A 20,883-nucleotide genomic window follows, 5' to 3' on the forward strand; every position below is an offset into this window, starting at 1 on the left:
TCTTGGTGAAAGCAGTTTGCTGGAATCTGCACAGTACCTAACTGTGGGATGTATCATCACTGAAGCAGCCAAATGCAACATTTTCCTTTTGCCTAGAGTGGACACGCAGGGGAATGTGGCTCCAGTTCCTGTCATACCTGCTCTGGAGCCTCCTCCCCTTGTGTGTGACCAGGTAGATGGGCATGGACCTCCTCTTCTGGCTCTTCCTTACAGAGGACAGAAAGTCTGCAGCCCAGCTCAGACGTCTTTTCTCCACAAATGTAAATGTAAGCAGAAGATAAAGCCTACCTTTAGATTACTGCTGTGAACTGAATGTAAGTCAACTTTACTCTTACTTTTAAAGAAGACTGTTGTGTTGTTGTTGTTGTTGTTGTTGTTGTTGTTGTTGTTGTTGTTGTTGTTTTAAAAGGGAAATAAAGGGGAAACTTACCAGGAACAAGCCAGACCAGACAAGCCGGACCACATTGCTTAATTTAAAGGATTCTAACAAATCATCAACTTGCTTCCAGCAATCTGCAATGGAATGTGCTCTGCTGTTTGCTTAAGTAGTGTGAGTGAGGAGGGATAATATTTAATCAATATATCCTCTCCTACCTTCCTCAACATTCTCACACTAACCAGATGTGGAGATGGCAAGAATTCAGGCTATTAGACAAATTCATAGAGAATAAGGCTACTAGTCAAAATGACTACCACTCTACCTCCACGGTCAGGGGCAGCATTTGAACCCCATTTGCTGGCAAACAAGAGCAGAAGAGGGACGTTGCCTTCCTGTGGTTGCTGGTGGGCTTCCCATGGGGGCTTCAGAGGCTTCTGTGGGAAACCACACACCAGACTAGAGAGGCAAGAGCTCTTAGGTTTCATAGGCCCTGGGGCGCCAAACGTCAAAGGGTGGGGTTTAAGTTCTGGGAAAACCAAGTTAAAGCATTTAAAACAAAGTTTTTGTGTAAGGGTGTGGAACCAAAAGTTCATACCTTCCTAGTGTGTAAAAGTTTAAGCAAACCTCGTCAGATAAATAGATAGCTCTCTTGAGACAGCAGCAGAAGACACCACCTGATATGGAATAAGAGTCTTCAACTTCATATTACTCTTTGTGCTGTCTTATGGTTTATCTTCTTGTAAAACTCTGCTAGAAAACAACACTCCAGTTGCTTGTACTCACAATACAATTTCACTAGTGTTCCTACTGCCCTGTAGAGAGAACAACTTGTTAGGTATTTTTGTTTCCCAGCAACTGCTTTTCTGAGGTATGCTGCCTCTCTTACAGGAGATAATGTATAGCCATGCCATGACTGGTAGGGGGGTATATATGGTAGAAGCAGATCTTTCAAGTAACATGGTCCCAAGTCAGGTTAAAAGGATAATAACCATCAGCTTAAATTGGCCGACCAAAGCAGTAGTGCAATATGATCCAACTGCCCAGTTCCATTAGTTATTCTGCAGAATCTGGGCTGTCCTTAAGGCCAACTGCCATATACCATGTCACAATAGTCTGAATAGGAGGTGACAGTGGCCAAGCTATCTCAACCTAGGTACGGTTGCTGCTGGCATTTCAGCTGAAGCTGATAGAAAGAAACCACAGAGGTCCCTTTAACCACTAATGACAAAGCTGGATCAGTAACTGACCCCAGGATGTGAACCTGATTCTTTAGATGGAATGCCAACCCTGTTCAGAACAGGTTGAACCCCATTCAGCTGGGTGTATGAATCACCTACCTACAGCACCGTCATCTTGCCTGGATTGAGTCTATCCACCTTCATCCAGCCCATTGCCATGCCCAAGCATTGATTCAGGACACCCACAGCCTCCCCTGCATCTGACAGAAAAGAGAGGGAAAGCTGAGTGTCACCCATATACTGGTGATATCTCCACCCACATCTCTAGATGACCTCTCCTGGGAGTTCCCTGTAGATCAGGGGTGGGGAACCTCAGGTCCACAGGCCAAGTATGGCCCCGAAGCCTCTTTATCTGGCCCTTGGGAATCTCTCCAGGACATATCCCTCCCAAGCAACACACTCCTCTCCTCAAATGCCCCCCCTCACAGGTCATGTTTCATACTCTTCATGAGAGTTTCTATCTGGCTGGATTCTGATAATGACTCTGGCTTACCTGGATAAATGCTGAAGTGGGCTACGTGTGAGTGTACCTACTATAGAAAGGTAAAAATTTGCATTCATTGCTCTGTCTACTTTGGCCTCTCATCCTGCCCAGCACTGGCATGTGGCTCCTGGAATCTTGCAGGAATGTGACCCTTGAGCTGCAAAGGTTTCCCAACAGCAATGTCAATATTAAGTAGCTCAAGAGAAAGAACAGAAATCTGCAGGGCCCCAAAGCACAGTTGTAAAGGGGGTTGAGCAACAAAATGGATTTTATATGGGGACTGATTTTTACATCTGGGGACTGTCCCCCAGGGGACGTCTGGTAACCTTACGTTAACATGCAATGGGAATGCAAAAGCTAGAGATGTTTTCTAGACATCTTCCAGCAACCTTGTTTAAAGAGTAACTTTACATTCTGAATGCCTCAGCAGATACAAATTGCAACCGTGGTAATCTATTGACTTTGTTCTGTTTGGGCAGAATACAGAAAATATTAGTTTTCTTGAAGTGCCCATCCCATCAGACACAAAGATGGCCATGAGAGGTAAACATGGGATTGAAATTCTGGACAAGTTGTTGGCTGATGGTGACAAGCTAGCTCCAGAAGATAAGCTATTTACCTATAAAGGGATTTTGTATCCTTTTACTGTTTGCAAGCTAGAAAATTTCCAAGCTCTTGAAGCCTTTGATGCCAGAATGGAAGATGTGATCTTGGTAGGATATCCTAAAACAGGTGAGTAGCCATATTTTCTACCCTAACAAAAATGTCTTATGAAAGGCAGTATATGAAGAACATAACCATACATGGAACATATTCAGTATAAAAAACAATTTCTTCGTATCTGAAGAAGTGTGCATGCACACGAAAGCTCATACCTAGAACTAACTTAGTTGGTCTTTAAGGTGCTACTGGAAGGAATTTTTTGTTTTTATAAAGGTGTAGTTACATATAGCCAAGATTTTACGATGAATCTATATAGCCCAACCACGATGAGGAAGGAGTCATGGGAGGAGTACTTATATGACTCTCCCTGTTTATATACTCAAAAAAATGGAGAACTGTCTGATTTGACTTCACCCCCAGATTACACATTCATGTTTGATCATTGATAATTCCATTATTGATCTAGTCAAAATAAAGTCAAGATTAAAAGTTCATTTATAATAGAATGTCTCCACTCTGTTCTCCACATCTTTAGATCATTTACTTCTCCCCTCTCCCACACCCTGATGACAGCAATGTGCACATGTAGTTTGATAAAACACTTCAACAAAAGCAAAGTTGTTGTGCTTGTACATGCAACTACAGCACAATTTATTTTCTGTGGGGCTGTTACTGTGCCCACATGTCCATTCAAAAAGAGTCTTGACAGAATTGTATGTGCAATTACATTAAGTTTGCTGTTTTGAGATGTCCTCAATGTCAATTTATTCATATATCAACTTATCAGTATCAATTATCATGTAATGTGAAGGGAGCAGGATGACCAATGAACTGAAGCACATATCTGCAATATTCAGAAAGAAAAAATGAGAACATTGCTGAATTCCTAATGCATTGGTTCCTTCAGAAATAAAACCAATTGCTTCAACATTCTGGCATCTCAACAAGTCCAATTAATCCAGAACTCCAAAAGTTCAGAAAGATCTCAAGCTTTGAGAGAAACCAAAACCGACCAATTCACCCATCCCTAAGTCATAGTGCTGTAGTCCCCATCTGTCAGTCAGTAGGGGCGACACACGGATATTACCTGTATAACCACAATCCCCTGAGGCTTTCTGCCCATGCAGTTCTCATTGGGGAGAAGTCACCAGTAAAGGATACCAGGGGACTTTTGTGGGCAGTGTCCTTGAGCAGCAGGGATTTTCATGAGCAAAATATTTAAAAGCAGCACGAAGCCAGAGTGGTCATGTGTGCCAGTCTCAAGTACACACATAAGACATAAGTCATCTGCTTCAGGTACAAATTGGCTTGAAACCATGCTCAGCGGCTTGGAAATCAGAGCTGGGAAATATACAGAAGAGGAAAAGGAAAGAAGAAAGGCTATTGGAGAGGAATTATCAGTGCCTTCACGCCTTGAGTTTGGAAATCTAGATGCATTCAAGGTTAGTTCATCAGCAATTAGCACACCACTGACTTTATTTCATCTCTGAAAAGCATTTTAAGCACAGTTGTTGTTTTTTAAAAAAACACCTAATTATTATTATTATTATTATTATTATTATTATTATTATTATTATGCACCCATCATGCTAGGATTCCTCAGGTACTGTGGGCACCTTATAGGAAATATAAAAACATGTGGGTGACTGTGCACACAATAAAAGAGTTTTATTTATCACATGACACATATTCAATTTTCTCCAGAGAAATGGTAGCTATGCCTGAAAGCGATAATTTGTGAAGGGCCCTTTGTATGTTGTCAACCCATAGGAACTGAGCAGGCAAGGAATTAAATAAATAGAATAAAAATACTCCAATGAAAGATCTAGAATGAAATGTTTCTGTTACATGCAATTTACAAGGTAGTGAAGAAAGGAATGGATTGACCACAGTGCTTATTTCCTATCTTATTTAAGAGGATGACGAAATTACCTTCGAGAAGGATCATAGTAACTCATCTCCCTCCTCATTTGCTACCCAAATCTATTTTCAAAAGTAAAGCCAAGGTGAGTACATACATCTTATATTCTGTCAGCTATGATTCCTTTACAGCAGCATTCACTTAAATGTTATTTCAGAGTATTATGAGCACATTCTTAAAGCGTGATTTATCTTTGTGTTTCAGATACTGGTGCTGATTCGGAATCCAAAGGATACAATGGTGTCTTATTTTCATTTTAACAATAACCTTTCTGTCCTTCCTAATTCAACATGGGATGCATATTTCACAGATTTTATGAATGGAAAAGGTATCCTTATTTTGAAAAACAAACAAACATGCAAGTGTAGTTCACAGGATGGGAAGAGGTCCTGCATCTGCCCCCCCCCCCCCGATTCTGATGTCCAGGTGGCAGCAGAAGCTGGGAGTGTTAACCTTTGGTTAATATGCCCACTGAAACCATTCCTAGGGACTTTGGACCTAGACACTGTCATGAATGCTATGGCAACCTGTTGACTTGACTGCTGTAATGTGTTTTAGCTGGGGTTGCCTTTGAAGATGGGCCAGTATCGTCCATCTGTCCAGAATCTAGCAGCACGACTCGTGATAGTGGACCTTCATGAGCTGTGCTGTTTCCCAATCTGTATCTAGGCTAATTTCAAAGTGCTGGTTTCAACATTTAAAAACCTACATGCAGGCACATGCATTCTTAAAACATCAGTGTCCACATGCATGGGAAAGCAGATACAATGAGCGTTTCCACATGTGTGTATGCAGGTGAGTTTATGTGAGTACGCTAACAGAGAGTCTGTTAAATGTTAAAATGTTGATATCATGCAGCTTTCTTCTCCTTTTTATCCAGTGTGTTGGGGCTCCTACTTTGACCATGTCTCAGAATGGGACAAGTACATTGATGATGAAAATGTCATGGGCATATGTTACGAAGAACTTAAGGAGGTGAGGTTAACATTAGCCCCAGGGATATCAAAACTAGGTTTCTTTGTGAAATGTGGTCGAAGAGATAAATGCACAAGGACACTTTATACGTGAATGTCCTTTCTGTGATGAGTGCGTACGGACTGTTAGGATCGTCCTACTCTCGTGTAGGACCCTGGTAGAGACACATGCCGAACTGGCATGTTCTCTCCCTCCGGGTCTGTCGTTCGGGAGCTTCCAAAGCTTTCTTTAGCCTGAACATCACAGTGACTGATACCAAGAAGCATCAGCACACTTAGGGATCTGCAGAGTATTTGCAGTTTGCTTAACAGAACTCAGTAGCACAGCACTTTGGCTAATCTACGTTTATTTACATATAATACACTCGAAGCATTCTGACTTGGCTCCTTCCTCTTTCTCATCAGATAGCAAAGAGAGAAAGAACAAAGGACAATAGTCCCACTTTCCGGAACAAAGTAATACCAAAACATTCTGTCTCCTTCGCTTCCCACTCTGTGGAATGAAAACATACACCGTCATGTGATGGACAACAATCCCATGACTGCAAACACAGAGCAGGAATCCGAAAACGGACATGCCATTTCATGCCTGACCGTTTCCTGAAATGCTCATAACACAGTGTTGTGTAGGCTTGTGGCCTACGCTGGCAGCTAAGCCAAAGAGATGGTTTCTTCTGGCCAGAGTTTTGAGTAATGTTATTTCAATATATAACAAAAAGAAGGGGGAAAAACATTGCCAGCTGACACAAAAAAATAGTAATCCATCAATCCTAATTTAAACATATAGCTTCATATGTCCATATGCCTAAATAGGTATTTAAATGTGATTGACAAAAGGGTAGTGAAATCTTTGGACTACTGAGTAGTAGATGATGTTGAGACACATTAATTTTGCCCCACTATAGATGTAATGTTTTGACATATGCAATATGTTATCTCTTTGATTATTATTATTTTTTTTGGGGGGGGGGGAAGATCAACATTGAGGATTGCAAGAAGAAGAAGAAGAAGAAGAAGAAGAAGAAAGCTGAATTCTTTGGGGTGGTCTCCATCTTCAGTGTAGAGTTAGAACTTTTATATTTTTAAATTATTTTATGGGCATATAACAAAAAGAAAGGGGGGGGGGGAAGCCAGCCAACATGTTCAATAAAAATTAACCCATCAATCCTAATTCAAGCATATAGCTGTATATGTCCATATGCCTAAATAGGTATTTAAATCAGATTGACAAAAGGGTAGTAGTAGTAGTAGTAGTAGTAGTAGTAGTAGTAGTAGTAATAATAATAATAATAATTTATTTATACCCCACCCACCAGACCTGTAGTAGTAGATGGTACTAAGTTAATTTAGCAGACACATTACTTTTGTCCCACTATAGATGCAATCAGTGCTTTTTTATTGAAAAAAGTGTCAGTACTCACCAGCAAGCAGGGAGAGGAGCCAGTGTGGGGGGCATGGCCTGATGCCAAGTCTGGGCGGTGAGGGTGGAGTAGCTGCTTGATGCTCCCTTGTCCACCCACCCACCTACCAGGGTGCTGCTGCTTGGGTGAAGAAGCCTCCCCTGCCTGACTTTGGGAAGGAGACAGCAGGCCTCCAGGATCCTGTCAGAGCACTGTGCCTCCTTGTCCTAAGCTGGACAAATGCTTCCAAGAGCCCTCGTGCCACCTCCCCCTCCCCAAAGGTGGCAGTACTACGTACTGTTGCGTACAGCTAAAATGAAAGGACTGAATACACTGTTTTGACATGTTATCTCTTGTTTTTGGGGGGAAAGGATCCAAATTTAGGATTGCAAAAAATCGCCAAATTCTTCGGTTTTTCTGTGAACGAAGAAGAAATTAAAAGTGTTGTAGAAAATTGCAGTTTCAAAGCTATGAAGCAAAAATCCACTGAAACTCATGGAACATTTGGAGATGCTCTTTTCCGCAAAGGTAAATTTCTAGGGTGGGGTGGGGGTTGATAAGGTTATTCACCAATAGTTGCCTGCTAAGTGATCACAACTATGTGATCAAGTTATCAAGTTATTTTTTGCGTAACCTTCTTAAAGGTAGGGATGCCACAAAGGGTTTAATTTTCAGTCCAGACCTGTGATTTCAAGGCATCCAAGTTCTTCTTCTGGATTTTTATTTATCATTCAAGAACACAGGGTATGGGAATAGGAATCTGTATTTGATTCTATAAAATCAGCCCAGAGGTTGTTGAGGTTTGTGATGGAGAAATAGCTCCCATCACCATGTCTCTGGTATCAACATGCAGCATCCTGGGGAACTTACTGATGCCCCATTGGGACCCACTTCTGATGCTTGCTCTGGACTTTCCTGTTCACATATTTTTCCCCCAGTAGTAGACAGCGCAAAGCATCTGGGAGCCACCACTTAGATTTCCCACAATGATTTGATTCTGCCCCCTGTTTCCAAGAGCTAAGAGGGCACCAATGTTATATGGGGGACTTGGCATGGGAGGGATCCATCAGAAGGAACTATACCAAGGTCCCCCTCACACCATCAGGCAGTCCTGTCTTTTGTGTCTCCTACTTTGGTGTCAGAAGTGGATAAATTGGATAATACATTTTAAAAGAGAAACTGGTGGTGATTTTTCAAATATCACTTGGACATACATCCCACATGAGATGGTTGGAGATTGTGGAATAGGATGCCCATGAGTCCTACCTTACACAAGACAGTGATCTATTTTTAAGAGCTGTTCCTAGTCGTTCTCTAGCTAAAGGTGTCCTCTGTTTGAGGGCTGTCCAGTCCAAGGTTTGTTTAAAGAGTACACAAGTCACTTGGTATATTTCCCAATCTGGTGATATGTATTTTTATTTAAATGTATGCAAATCCACCTTTTTTTTGACATTGCATAACTGTCTACCCTATTGTCAAGCGAGAACCAATGCACTGACCTCTTTTAAAGTTAATTTTGACTTAGTTGTAATTAACAGCTCCTGTGTGAGAGACTTATGCACGGTGAGTGCATGTTTCATAGTAAATCCTAACAGCAGCTGTGTGATGTTTGGCTGAGGAGCAAACAATTACGGTTCCTTTCTGTCAAGGTCAGTTACCTCCTTCAGCTAACAAATATTCAAAGGAGTCAACAGGAGCAGCAGGCTCAGTGGAACAAAGGTGAAACCACAGCCTTCCAACAGTGGAGCCACTGCTGCTATTGAGGGGAAGGGAAGGCTAAGCAAGTGGCAAGGGTGGGGCTGCACAGGAGCAACAGCAGAACACCTATTGCTGCTATCACACAGTATTGATTTCATTGCTGTCTTGGCGTTCCCTTTCCCTTTCCAGCAAGTGGCCATGACACTGCAAATCCACCCCACTGAAGAGACCCCAGTTTAATAAAATACCTTCTGAATATATGTTAAAACTAGTCATTTATCTTAAATGTTTGCAGGATCTGTTGGTGACTGGAAAAGCCTGTTCTCTGAATCTCAGAGCCAAGAAGTTGATAGAAGATTTAAGGAGTGTTTAGCCAAAAGCAAACTCGGAGCAAAGATGAAGTATGAGGTTTACTGCAAGAGCTGATGATGCAACCTAGATTCAAAGGCCGGCCTGCCTACTCCATGCTCTCCTGAAATACTATTAGCTTTGTCGCTTTCTGTGTACTTGTACAGAACTTTGAGGAAGCCATAATGTTTCCTGTGTCTTGCAATTTCAGCAGTTTTGATATTTAATCAGGTTGACCTGATTAAATAATGGATGCTTGAGGAATTTGTTCTTTGTGGATTTTAATTCAAACTGACTTGATCTCTGTGCATGGACTATTGTATAAAAATTGGTTATCCTTCAGATTTCGCATTTAACTGAATTTTGCAAAGCAGCTCCCAGTTGAAACTGTGAGGTGAGCGTGTGGAATCCATTTTGCAGCTCCAGTGATGCAGCATGGCTCCTGACAGCCCTTCTTCTGTGTGTCATGTTCCTCCAGGGGTTCATCACTTGCAGTGGGCAATCTTCTTCCTCTCTAGGGGCACCCCACCTGTGTTACTAGTCCAGCATGGTCCACTCAACTCTATTCAAAAATTCTTGCTCTGTAGCTCAAAGTAGGGCTGGGTGGGCCTCAAGTTGCTATACCTTCTCTTCCAACAAGGCAACCAATTTCCAGTTGCCACAAGTGTACTTTTGCATGTTCTCTGGGAGGAAGACAAACATGGTACAGGTGTTGCAGGTCACTGCAGCAGCTTCCTCATCTCCCATGTCTCTTGGGTCTATGCATACCATGAGACAGCACCAAGGGCCTTCCCTGCTCAACATCCTCACAAATTCCCCTGTTTATGAGTCCTGGTCACAGGCTCTGGTCATAAGCTCCCAGAAGCTGCAGTCAGCTCAGTTTAATTGGTGCTAAATCCTTCCCCACTCACTTCCTCATTCTCAGAGCCTGAGGTGCTAAACTTTGAAGGGTGGCATTTGGTCTCAGAACGCCAAGATAAACGCATTTAAGGCAAAGCTTTTATGTAAGGGTGTGGCCACAGTAGTTCATACTACTGTGTGCAATAGTTTAAGAAAACTTAGCCAGAGAAATAAATAGCTCTCTTAAGACAAAAGCAGAAGAAACTAGCTGATATGGGATGAAGGTTATCAACTGTGTATGGCTCATTGTTTATCTTCTTGTAAAATGCTGTTGGAAAATAACACTATTTTACAAACCATTGGAAGTGGTGGTCTAAAATCATTTATTTGCCCTGCTATAATTTCAATCAACGGACATATACATGGTATTATGGCTGCTGTACAACTTACTGGCACTTTTCATTGTTTACCACACTTACTAATGAGTCTCTCTCGCCTGCTTCACACACACAATGATTGTTTTCTGAAGACACTAAACCAATTTCTGTGAGAAGCTGATGCTAGGTAAGATGGCTTTTGAACTGATCCAGCAAAACTATTCTTGATGCTGATGACTTCTGAAAGAATCAGAAGCCCAAATGTCAAGGACAGCTGTGAACATGGAATGGGAAATGTAAGGCTAGAGGTACTTTACAGGCATCTTGGTTAAACAGTAACTTTACACTGTGAACTGCATCACCAGATATGAATCGTAATCTTGGTAATATATTAACTTTTTCTGATCAACATAAGTATTAATCTGTTCAGGCAGAATAGCTCAAATCTCAGTCTTCATCAAGTGTCCATCCCATCAGATACAAAGATGAACACAAACAGGAAACGTGTTGAAATTCTGGACAAGTTGTTGGCTGATGGTGACAAGCTAGCTCCAGAAGATAAGCTATTTACCTATAAAGGGATTTTGTATCCTCTTGCTGTTTGCAAGCCAGAAAATTTCCAAGCTCTTGAAACCTTTGAAGCCAGAACGGATGATGTGATCCTGGTAGGATATCCTAAAACAGGTGAGTAGCCATCTTTTCCACCCTAACAAAAATGTCTTATGAAAGGCAGTATATGAAGAACATAACCACACGTGGAACATATTCAGTATGAAAAACAAATTACATAGGTGCAGTTACATATAGCCAAGGAATATCAATAGCCCAACCATGATGAGTCATAGGAGAAGTACTTATATGACTCTCCCTATTGATATACTAAAAAATGGAGAACTGTCTGATTTGGCTTCACCCCCAGACTACACATTCATGTCTGACCATTAATAATTCCATTACTGTCAGGAGGCAGAGGAACCAACCCCTGTGGCAGGTTGTCAGGAATGGATAAGACAAGGAAAAGTTCTTACCATCTGCCTTTTATTCAACATTTACAGAGAGAGGCTTGGAAACGCAGCCTCTTGGAATAATGGCGTTGCCCCGAGTAAATCTCTCCTCTCCTTCTCTCCCACTTCCTCATTCGTCATCTATTCTACGGGTGGTGCTGAGGGCTCTTTGCTTCTGAGCCCTCCGCTCTCCTACTTTCAAGGCTCACCAGGTTCTGGGAGGGGGGGGTCTGGAATGCTTTCTAAAGACACGTGTGGAATATATTCCCATCCTTATAGTTACATCTCCAGTACTTACTACTGATTTTTTTTGTTCATTTTCACCAATTTTGATGGAGTGAGGTACCACCTATATATCATTTTTAAAAAGTTTTATTTCTTTAAATAGCAGGCTATAACTTTGATATCATATTTTCAAAGATTTTCTCATTTCTCCAATTCTATTGTATATCTGAAGTCTTGGGCCCATTTTACCATTATATTCTTACATCCTTAACAATTTCGTCTTTTAAATGCCAATTTAATCATAACTGATACATTTTGGACAAATTCTTTATTTGAGGACAGTGCTCTTGAGCAGCAGGGATTTCCATGAGCAAGTTATTAAAAAGAAGCATGAAGCACATGCCCCAGACATTTTGCATCTCATCCAGGTACAAACTGGCTTGAAACCATGCTACGTGACTTGGAATTCAGGGCTGGGAAATATACAGAAGAGGAAAATAAAAGAAGAATGGCGATTGAAGAGGAATTGGCACTGCCTCCACGTCTTGAGTTTGAGGATCCAGATGCCATCAAGGTTAGTTCATCAGCAATCAGCACCATCACTGACATTAATTAGTCTCTGAAAAGCAGTGCCAATTAATTAGTCTGCTGAAAAGCAGATAGTGCTAATTGTCTAGGAGAACCACTCTTTTAAAAAATGAGTTTAGGAAGCATCAGACCCCCTTGAATGGCGTGCAGATCTCTGTCACCCAAGGAGCACACATTTGGATTCCTGTGCTAGAGGGAAATAACAGTGGCCTTCCTTCATATATGATGAGCTCATGTCAACCAGCAGCACACACTCTTTCCAATCAATTGGGTGTTCAACTTATCTGTTCAACTTACTGCAGAGCCACACCACACATTTAACTTCCCTCAAAGAATCCTGAAAACTATAGTTTGTTACCGTTGGGAACTGTTTGTTTGCTGGGAATTGTAGCTCTGTGAGCTCTGTTATAAATGCACGTTGAACATACAGGTACTTTAAATGTACAGTGGGGATATGCCTTAATGCTTCCCCTAGCACATTTTGGTGTTTGGAGAAAACCTTCCATGGAGATTTTGCTTATATTTGTGTGGGGGGGTGGGGGGTGGAATTGCATCACTTTGGGATGAGGGGAGTAATATTTTGATGAGGTGGCCTATTTCTGTCTTCTCCCCTATTTTTAACTACACTCATACCTCAGGATAAATACGCTTCAGGTTGAGCGTTTTCAGGTTGCACTATGCGGTGACCCGGAAGTAATGAAGCGTGTTACTTCCGGTCAAAATGCCATCACACGCATGTGCGGAAGCGGCGAAACGTGACCCGCACACGCACAGACGCACTGCCACATCTTGCGTTCTGTTCAGGATGCGAACGGGGCTTCGGAACGGATCCCGTTCGCATCCTGAGGTACCACTGTATAAGAAGCTGTGGCTTGGTAGCAGTTGGCCAGGTGATTATGTAGCGTCAGCCTGAGGGGCATAGATGACCAAGCCAAAGTATTCATGGCCTGATGGACACAGTATCTCTGAAGCAAGTTTATTTATGTATTTATTTTCTGAACCTGTTTCAAGTCATTTCATGGTGCAGTCGCATGTATTCCCATCTCTGTTATTCTTTTTAGCCTAAGAGTAGATTGAAGACATGGGCCATAATAATAACATGTATCAGGGAGGTACAACCTCACCTGAAGTCATGGAAGAGGGTTTGCTATTTTTGTTTGGTTTAGATTGGAGATGCACTTTCCCTTACAGATGTTGATTTCACTGTGTCATTTGTACTAACAGCAGCACAAATAAACTGTTATGTAAGCTGAGAAATCTGCCAGTGCCAGAAATCTAGCTCATCATCATGTTTCTTTTTCCTTTTTCCTGGTCAGTTGGCAGTTTATCCATCATTCTTTAACACCAGGTTTTAAAAAAATTAACTGTAAAATACTGATAACTGTGCACACAATCAAAGAGTTTTATTTACATGACACATATTCAAAAAATGTTTCCCAGAACAGTGGTAGCTGTGTTTGAAAATCAGAATTGGGAAGAGTGCTTTGTGTGTTATGTAGGCATATAGGAACCAAGCAGGCTAGGGATTAAATAAATAAAATAAAAATAGATCTAGTGAAAAATCTCGAAGGAAGTGTTTCCATTGCAATCCATACTACAATGTAACGAAGAAATGAACTGATTAAATTCAAAATTGACCACAGTGTTTATTTCCTATCTTATTTAAGAGGATGACGAAATTACCTTCCAGAAGGATCATAGTAACTCATCTCCCTCCTCATTTACTCCCCAAATCTATTTTCAAAAGTAAAGCCAAGGTGAGTACATGCATCTTATAGTCTTTCAGCTAAGACTGCGTTACTACAGCATTCACTTAAATGTTATTTCAGAGCATTAAGAGCACAATCTTAAAGCGTGATTTATATCTTTGTGTTTCAGATACTGGTGCTGACTCGGAATCCCAAAGATACAGTCGTGTCTTATTTTCATTTCAACAATACTTTTCCTGGCTTTCCTAATGCAACATGGGATGCATATTTCACAGATTTTATGAATGGACAAGGTATCCTTTTTATTTTACAGCAAATGTCAAAAATAATATATGGGAAGAGGTTCTGGATCCAGCACCCCATTTCAATATCAAGGTGACAGCAGAAGCCTAGAGTGTGTACTGTCCTCTCTGGTTAATATGCCAGCTTCATCCTTTCCCAGAGACTTAGGACCTAGACTCAGTCAAGAATGCTATGGAAAGAAGGGTGCCAACTTGAATAAAATATCAGGAGGGGAAGGTAAGCCCTTCCCCGCATAACCAATCTCAGGAAGTAGCACACAGACACAATTTGAATGGAAATGTCCATCAACTATGGGTGGGAGCTGGCCACCTCAAATATTTTATGGGGGCAGGGCGAAGGGAGACCTCAGTCCCTAGGAGTTGGCTCCAATGTATGATAACTGCTTGACTACTCTAGTGTGCTTTTACCTGGTTCTGCCTTTGAAGATGGACTGGCAACATCAATCACTCCAGACTCTAGCGGCATAACTTCTGTTGGATGCTAACCTTTGGCAACATGTAACCTGATAATAATAATAATAATAATAATAATAATAATAATTTATACACTGCCAATCTGGCTGAATTTCCCCAGCCACTCTGGGCATTTTCCAGCAAAATATTAAATACAATAATTCATCAAATATAAAAGGGCTGCCTTCAGATGTCTTCTAAAAGACAGATAGTTGTTTATTTCTTTGACATCTGATGGGCAGGCATTCCACAGGGTGGGTGCCACAACCGAGAAAGCCCTCTGCCTGGTTCTCTGTAACTTCACTTCTCGAAGGCCCTCAGCGCTGGACCCTAGACCTACATGAGCTGCGCTAAGCTAAGCTAATTTCAATGTGCTGGTTTCAACCTTTAAAATCCTATATTATCAGGGTGGGAATCGAGAGCAGGTCAGCAATAACTCACAATGTGTCGGTGAAGTTAACTCTTTATTCAAAGAGACAAAACAGCTCAGGTCTAGTGAGCACAGCAATTCCTCCCATTAGATCTTGCCCCAATGAGGCAGTTGCAAGGACTAAAGGTCCCCCCGACTCCCGCATCTGCCTAAGACTACTCCTCCCCCAATTCCTTTCCAAGCAATCTGAGGCTCCATCACCTTGCCTGCCTCTACTCTGCCCTCTTCATACCCCTATGGGTTCTGGGAGACCGGGGGGTACCTAGTTGCAGCAGGAGGGGAAGACCCCCCGGATTCTTCAGCAGCCTGCCTGATCTTTGCCTCTTGACACCTCTCCTCTCCAGTCTCCACTTCTCTCTCTGATTCTGGACTGCTCTCTGCCCCAGCCTCTTCCTGCTCACTAAACCCTTTCCCCTCTTCAGCTTCTGACACCTCTTCCCAGCCTGCTCCCTCTTCTCCCTCTGACAACTCATCATTGTCCCACCACCAATTCCCTGGGCTCTGAGCTGTCATCACTTGGAGGTTCCCTTTGGGATTCCCCAGCTGGTGCCGCTCACCACTCCTATGCCTCCAGCCAGACCATGACAGCCATCATGTACATGCCTTCTTAAAACATCCATGTCCCCATGAATGGGAATGCCAGTCCAATGAGAGTTCCCACATGTTTGTATGCACATGAGTTTATGTGTGTATGCTAGCGGTGAGCTTAAAGTTCTCAGATAGTTTTTGCGTTAAGGATCTAAGATGTATGTGTGAATTCTAGGGGGCTCTTGGCATGGAAGAAACCAGGGATGATGCCACAAAAATGGTGAAGATGTTTTGGCGAGCTTACTCTGGTAGGGTACTGGTGGGTCACACATTCTTTCCACTCAGAATGACATAAAATGCTGTGTCTGGGTTATTTGGGGGAAAAGTTGAAAAATAAAGCTACTAGCTTCTGCGCACCAAAAGGAAACCTCTAGGAACCTCTTAAACCCCCACACAGAAAGGAAAAACTGATGAAATGCTCCTCTAATTTGTATAATTTCTACTTCAATGTGTTTGTTGTGGAAAACAGTGCTGCTTCCCCCAGCAATTCTATTTTGAATAGCTGAATTTGTTTATAATGATAAGCTTTAAATTGTTGATAACATGCAGCTCTCTTCTCCTTTTTATCCAGTGTCTTGGGGCTCCTACTTTGACCATGTCTCAGAATGGGACAAGTACGTTGATGATGAAAATGTCATGGGCATATGTTACGAAGAACTTAAGGAGGTGAGGTTAACATTCGCCCCAGGGATATCAAAACTAGGTTTCTTTGTGAAATGCTGTCGAAGAGATAAATGCACAAGGGCACTTTATAGGTGAATGTCCTGTCTGTGATTAGTGCACACGGACTGTTAGGATCGTCCTATTCTCGTGTAGGACCCTGGTAGAGACACATGCTCGATTGGCATGTTCTCTCCCTCCTGGTCTGTTGTTTGGGAGCTTCCAAAGCTTTCTTCAGCCCGAACATCACAGTGACTGTTACCAAGAAACATCAGCACACTTAGGGATCCACAGAGTATTTGCAGTTTGCGTAACAGAACTCAGTAGCACAGCACTTTGGCTAATCTACGTTTATTTACATATAATACACTCGGAGCATTCTGACTTAGCTCCTTCCTCTTTCTCATCAGATAGCAAAGAGAGAAAGAACAAGAACAATAGTCCCACTTTCCGGAACACAGCAATACCAAAACATTCTGTCTCTGTCACTTCCCACTCTGTGGAATGAAAACATACACCGTCACGTGATGGACAACAATCCCATGACTACAAACACGGAGCAGGAATCTGAACACGGACATGCCATTTCATGCCTGTTTCCTGAAATGCTCATAACACAGTTGTTGTGTAGGCTTGTGGCCTACGCTGGAAGCTAAGCCAAAGGGATGGTTTCTTCTGGCCAGAGTTTTGAAAGCAAAAGCTTGTATTAGGCTAGAATACCTCTCAACGGATACCTAGGTCACTCTACACCTGTCACTATTACAAGGCCAGGAGGAAGCAGGGCTGATATCACAGCTGAAAAACCCACTTGAGTGAGTTTCTTTTTATATGACATTGGTCTCCACCTTCAGCATAGAGTTAAAACATCATTTTTATTTTTATATTTTTAAGTAATGTTATTTTAAAATATAACAAAAAGAAAGGGAAAAAACATTGCCAGCTGACATACAAAAATAATAATCCATCAATCCTAATTTAAACATATAGCTTCATATGTCCATATGCCTAAATAGGTATTTAAATGAGATTGACAAAAGGGTACTGAAATCTTTGGACTACTGAGTAGTAGATGATGTTGAGACACATTAATTTTGCCCCACTATGTAATGTAATGTTTTGACATATGCAATATCTCTCTCTTTATGAAAAAACAAAAGGATCTACAATCAGGATTGCAAAAAATAGCTAAATTCTTTGGGTTTTCCCTGACTGAAGAAGAAATTAAAAGTGTTGCAGAAAAAGGCAGCTTCAAAGCTATGAAGCAGAAATCTGCTGAAACTCATGGAGCATTTGGAGATGTTCTTTTCCGCAAAGGTAAATTTCTAGAGTATGGTGGGAGTTAATAAGATTCTTCACCAATAGTTGCCTGCTAAGTGATCACAACTATCTACAGTTACTTATCAAGTTATTTTTTGTGTATGTTTTTGTAAAGTAGGGATGCCACAAAGGGTTGCAAGGTTTAATTTTCAGTCCAGACCTGTGATTTCAAGGCAAGGAAAAGGAATCCATGTTTGACTGAATAAAATCAGCTCAGAAATTGTTGAGGATTATGCTGGAGAAAAAGCTAACATCATCATGTCTCTGGTATCAACATGCAGCAAACTTGGGAACTTCCTCATGCCCCATTGGGACCCCTTTCTAATTCTTGCTCTGGACTCTCCTGTCCACATATCCCCCCCCCAGTAGTGGACAGCACTGAGCAACTGGGAGCCACCACTTAGATTTCCAACAAAGATTTGATTCTGCCCCCTGTTTCCAAGAGCTAAGAGGGCACCAATGTTATATGGGGGACTTGGCATGGGAGGGATCCATCAGAAGGAACTATACCAAGGTCCCCCTCACACCATCAGGCAGTCCTGTCTTTTGTGTCTCCTACTTTGGTGTCAGAAGTGGATAAATTGGATAATGCATTTTAAAAGAGAAACAGGTGGTGATTTTTCAAATATCACTTGGACATACATCCCACAAGAGATTGTTGGGGATTGTGGAATAGGATGCCCATGAGTCCTACCTTACAGAAGACAGTGATCTATTTTTAAGAGCTGTTCCTAGTTGTTCTCTAGCTAAAGGTGTCCTCTGTTTGAGGGCTGTCCAGTCCAAGTCACTTGGGGTATTCCTCAATCTGGTGAGATGTATTTCTATTCAAATGTATGCAAATCCACTTTTTTGACATTGCATAATTGTCTACCCTATTGTGAAGCGAGAACCAATCCACTATCCTCTTTTAAAGTTAAATTTGACTTAGCTGCAATGAAAAGTTCCTTTGTAAAAGACTGCCATCACACTGCCATAATTTTGCTGCCCCTCTTGGCCATCTGCTCCATTTTCAAGCAAGTCGCAGTGACACTGCGTCTGCGAAGCCATTGCTGCAAATCCACCCCACTGAAGAGACTCCAGCTTAATAAAATACCTTCTGAATATATGTTACAACTATTCATTTATCTTAAACATTTGCAGGATCTGTCGGTGACTGGAAAAGCCTGTTCTCAGAATCTCAGAACCAAGAAATGGACAGAAAGTTTGAAGAGTGTTTAGCCAAAAGCAAACTAGGAGCAAAGATGAAGTATGAGGTTTACTGCAAGATCTGAGGAGGCAACCTATATTTGAAGGGCTGTCTGCCTCCTGCATTGTCTCTTGGAATACAATTAGCTTTGTCACTTTCAATAATAATAATAATAATAATAATAATAATAATAATAATAATAATAATATATTTATACCCCCACCCTGCCTGGCTGGGTTTCCCCAGCCACTCTGTGTATCAATACATTGATGGAGCCATAATGTTTCCTGTGTCTTGCAATTTCAGCAGTTTTGATATTTAAGTAGGATGGCCTGTTTAAATTATGGATGCTTGAGGAATTTTTTCTTTGTGGATCTTAATTCAAACTGACTTGATCTCTGCTCATGGACTATTATATGAATCAGAACATAGTTATCCTTCAGATTTTGCTTTTCCCTGAACATTGCAAAGCAGCTTCCACTTGAAACTATGTATTATAATGTGTCAGGGACTGGGCAGAGGAGGAATGGTGGAGAGACCGCCTCTCCAGCCTGACCCTTCCAGAGAAGAGGAAGACAGTTCAGAATTACAGCAGGGGTTTGAGGGAGGTCACAGCTCAGAGGCAGATGAGGGGAAAAGCTGGGAAATAATGGGAGAGGAGGAGGAGGAGGAGGAGGAGGAGGAGGAGGAGGAGGAGGAAGAAGAAGAAGAAGAAGAAGAAGAGGAAGAGGAAGAAGGGGAGCAACAGCTGACGGACTCAGTTTCTTTAGAAAGCATTCTGGATTCCCCCTCCCAGAATCCGGTGAGACTTGAAAGTAGGAGAGCAAAGAGCTCAAAGGCAGAGGGCACTTTTCAGCACCTGAAGGAGAGACTATGAGATTGACAAATGAGGAAGTGGGAGAGACGGAGGGGGTGGAGATTCACTCGGGATGATGCCATTATTCCGAAAGGCTACATTCCCAAGCCTCTCTCTGTAAATATTGAATAAAAGCAGATGTAAAGGACTTTTCCTTGTCTTGTCCGTTCCTGGCAACCTGCTGTGGGGGTTGGTTTCTCTGCAGCCTGACAGAATGCATATTTTAAGAAGAAATGCACTTAGAATGCACATGTTAAGAAGAAATACAATGTATATTTTAAGAGGTCTCCCCCTCACACCCTCCCTTTAGGCAAGCTGTTTGGGAAGTTTATTTGGACGCAGGCATAAAGCCGCATATTGCTTTTTCTAAATTAAGCTCGCAGTTGCGCAAAGAAGATCTACTCTCCCCAATTTATGTATTACAAAGCGTACTTGATTTCCCAGGCTATGTTCTGGAGATCAGAATTAGACTCTAATGCACCTGAATGGGCCAGGATACTGATGATCTAGTGCCATTTTAATATAGATAATGCTAGAAGACCCTCCTGGATCAGGCCAAGGGCCTCTCTAATCCATCATTTTGTTCTCACCTTGGACAACCAGCTGCAGCAGTCACTTACTTTGGAGTTGCTCAATAGTTGCACCCTTTTGGAAAGAAGTTCTGACAAGGATGAAGATGACTTAAAAAACTTCTGTTACCCTGGGAGACATACAAGCTCTGGACATTCCAGATCTATCAGGGGCCAGAATCTATGGTGTAGTTTAAAAAGGCCACATTAGTTGTGAAATAAATCACAATGCAGAACTGGAAAGCAATTGGAAGCTCATCCATCTGTCTCGGAAAACAACTGAAGGGTGCACTTTCAGGGTTAAAGTCAAACCATTGGAGAGTGACAGCGTTTTCTGTGGCTGTAGAGACCGATATGGAGAAGACATGTTTTGTTGCAGGTTGGGCAGATGAAGGCGTCAAGTTTTGCTGCTACAGGTGCACCACCACCACCACAACAACAATTTATTTATATCCTGTGCATCTGGCTGGGTTTCCCCAGCCACTCTGGGCGTCTTCCAGCAAAATATTAAAATACAACAACAACAACAAGTTTATTAAATTTTTGAGGGCGATCTGGCTGCGACATCTGTCACCCCATTGATCGCCAGGGTTGATTCGGCTGATCTGGCTGGCTAGGCGGGTGTCCCCTTCCTCCCTCACCGCTCCATGTGCGGCCCTCCCGAAGCTGCGCGC

General features: G+C 42.0%; 2 protein-coding genes across 3 annotated transcripts; both read left to right on the top strand.

Annotated features, from left to right (window-relative positions):
• The first annotated feature begins 1,152 nt into the window (after positions 1-1,152).
• On the top strand, positions 1,153-10,304 carry LOC310841510 (sulfotransferase 6B1-like). 2 transcript variants are annotated; one of them, XM_083732747.1, is made up of 7 exons: positions 1,154-2,833; positions 4,061-4,206; positions 4,681-4,770; positions 4,890-5,013; positions 5,566-5,660; positions 7,431-7,587; positions 9,053-10,304. In XM_083732747.1, the coding sequence occupies exons 1-7, from the start codon at positions 2,632-2,634 to the stop codon at positions 9,181-9,183; spliced, it is 945 nt and encodes a 314-aa protein (XP_083588873.1). In that variant the 5' UTR covers positions 1,154-2,631; the 3' UTR covers positions 9,184-10,304. The 2 variants fall into 2 exon arrangements, with proteins under 2 accessions (XP_083588874.1, XP_083588873.1); XM_083732748.1 differs by lacking the exon at positions 4,681-4,770 and having other exon boundaries at positions 1,153-2,833.
• Positions 10,305-10,767: 463 nt separating this feature from the next.
• On the top strand, positions 10,768-19,788 carry LOC310841512 (sulfotransferase 6B1-like). The gene is made up of 7 exons (XM_083732750.1): positions 10,768-11,006; positions 11,980-12,125; positions 13,807-13,896; positions 14,018-14,141; positions 16,193-16,287; positions 17,439-17,595; positions 18,739-19,788. The coding sequence occupies exons 1-7, from the start codon at positions 10,808-10,810 to the stop codon at positions 18,867-18,869; spliced, it is 942 nt and encodes a 313-aa protein (XP_083588876.1). The 5' UTR covers positions 10,768-10,807; the 3' UTR covers positions 18,870-19,788.
• Positions 19,789-20,883: the final 1,095 nt, after the last annotated feature.

This window comes from Podarcis gaigeae (assembly GCF_964106915.1).
Source record: "Podarcis gaigeae genome assembly, chromosome: 3".
Classification (NCBI taxonomy): Eukaryota; Metazoa; Chordata; class Lepidosauria; order Squamata; family Lacertidae; genus Podarcis; species Podarcis gaigeae.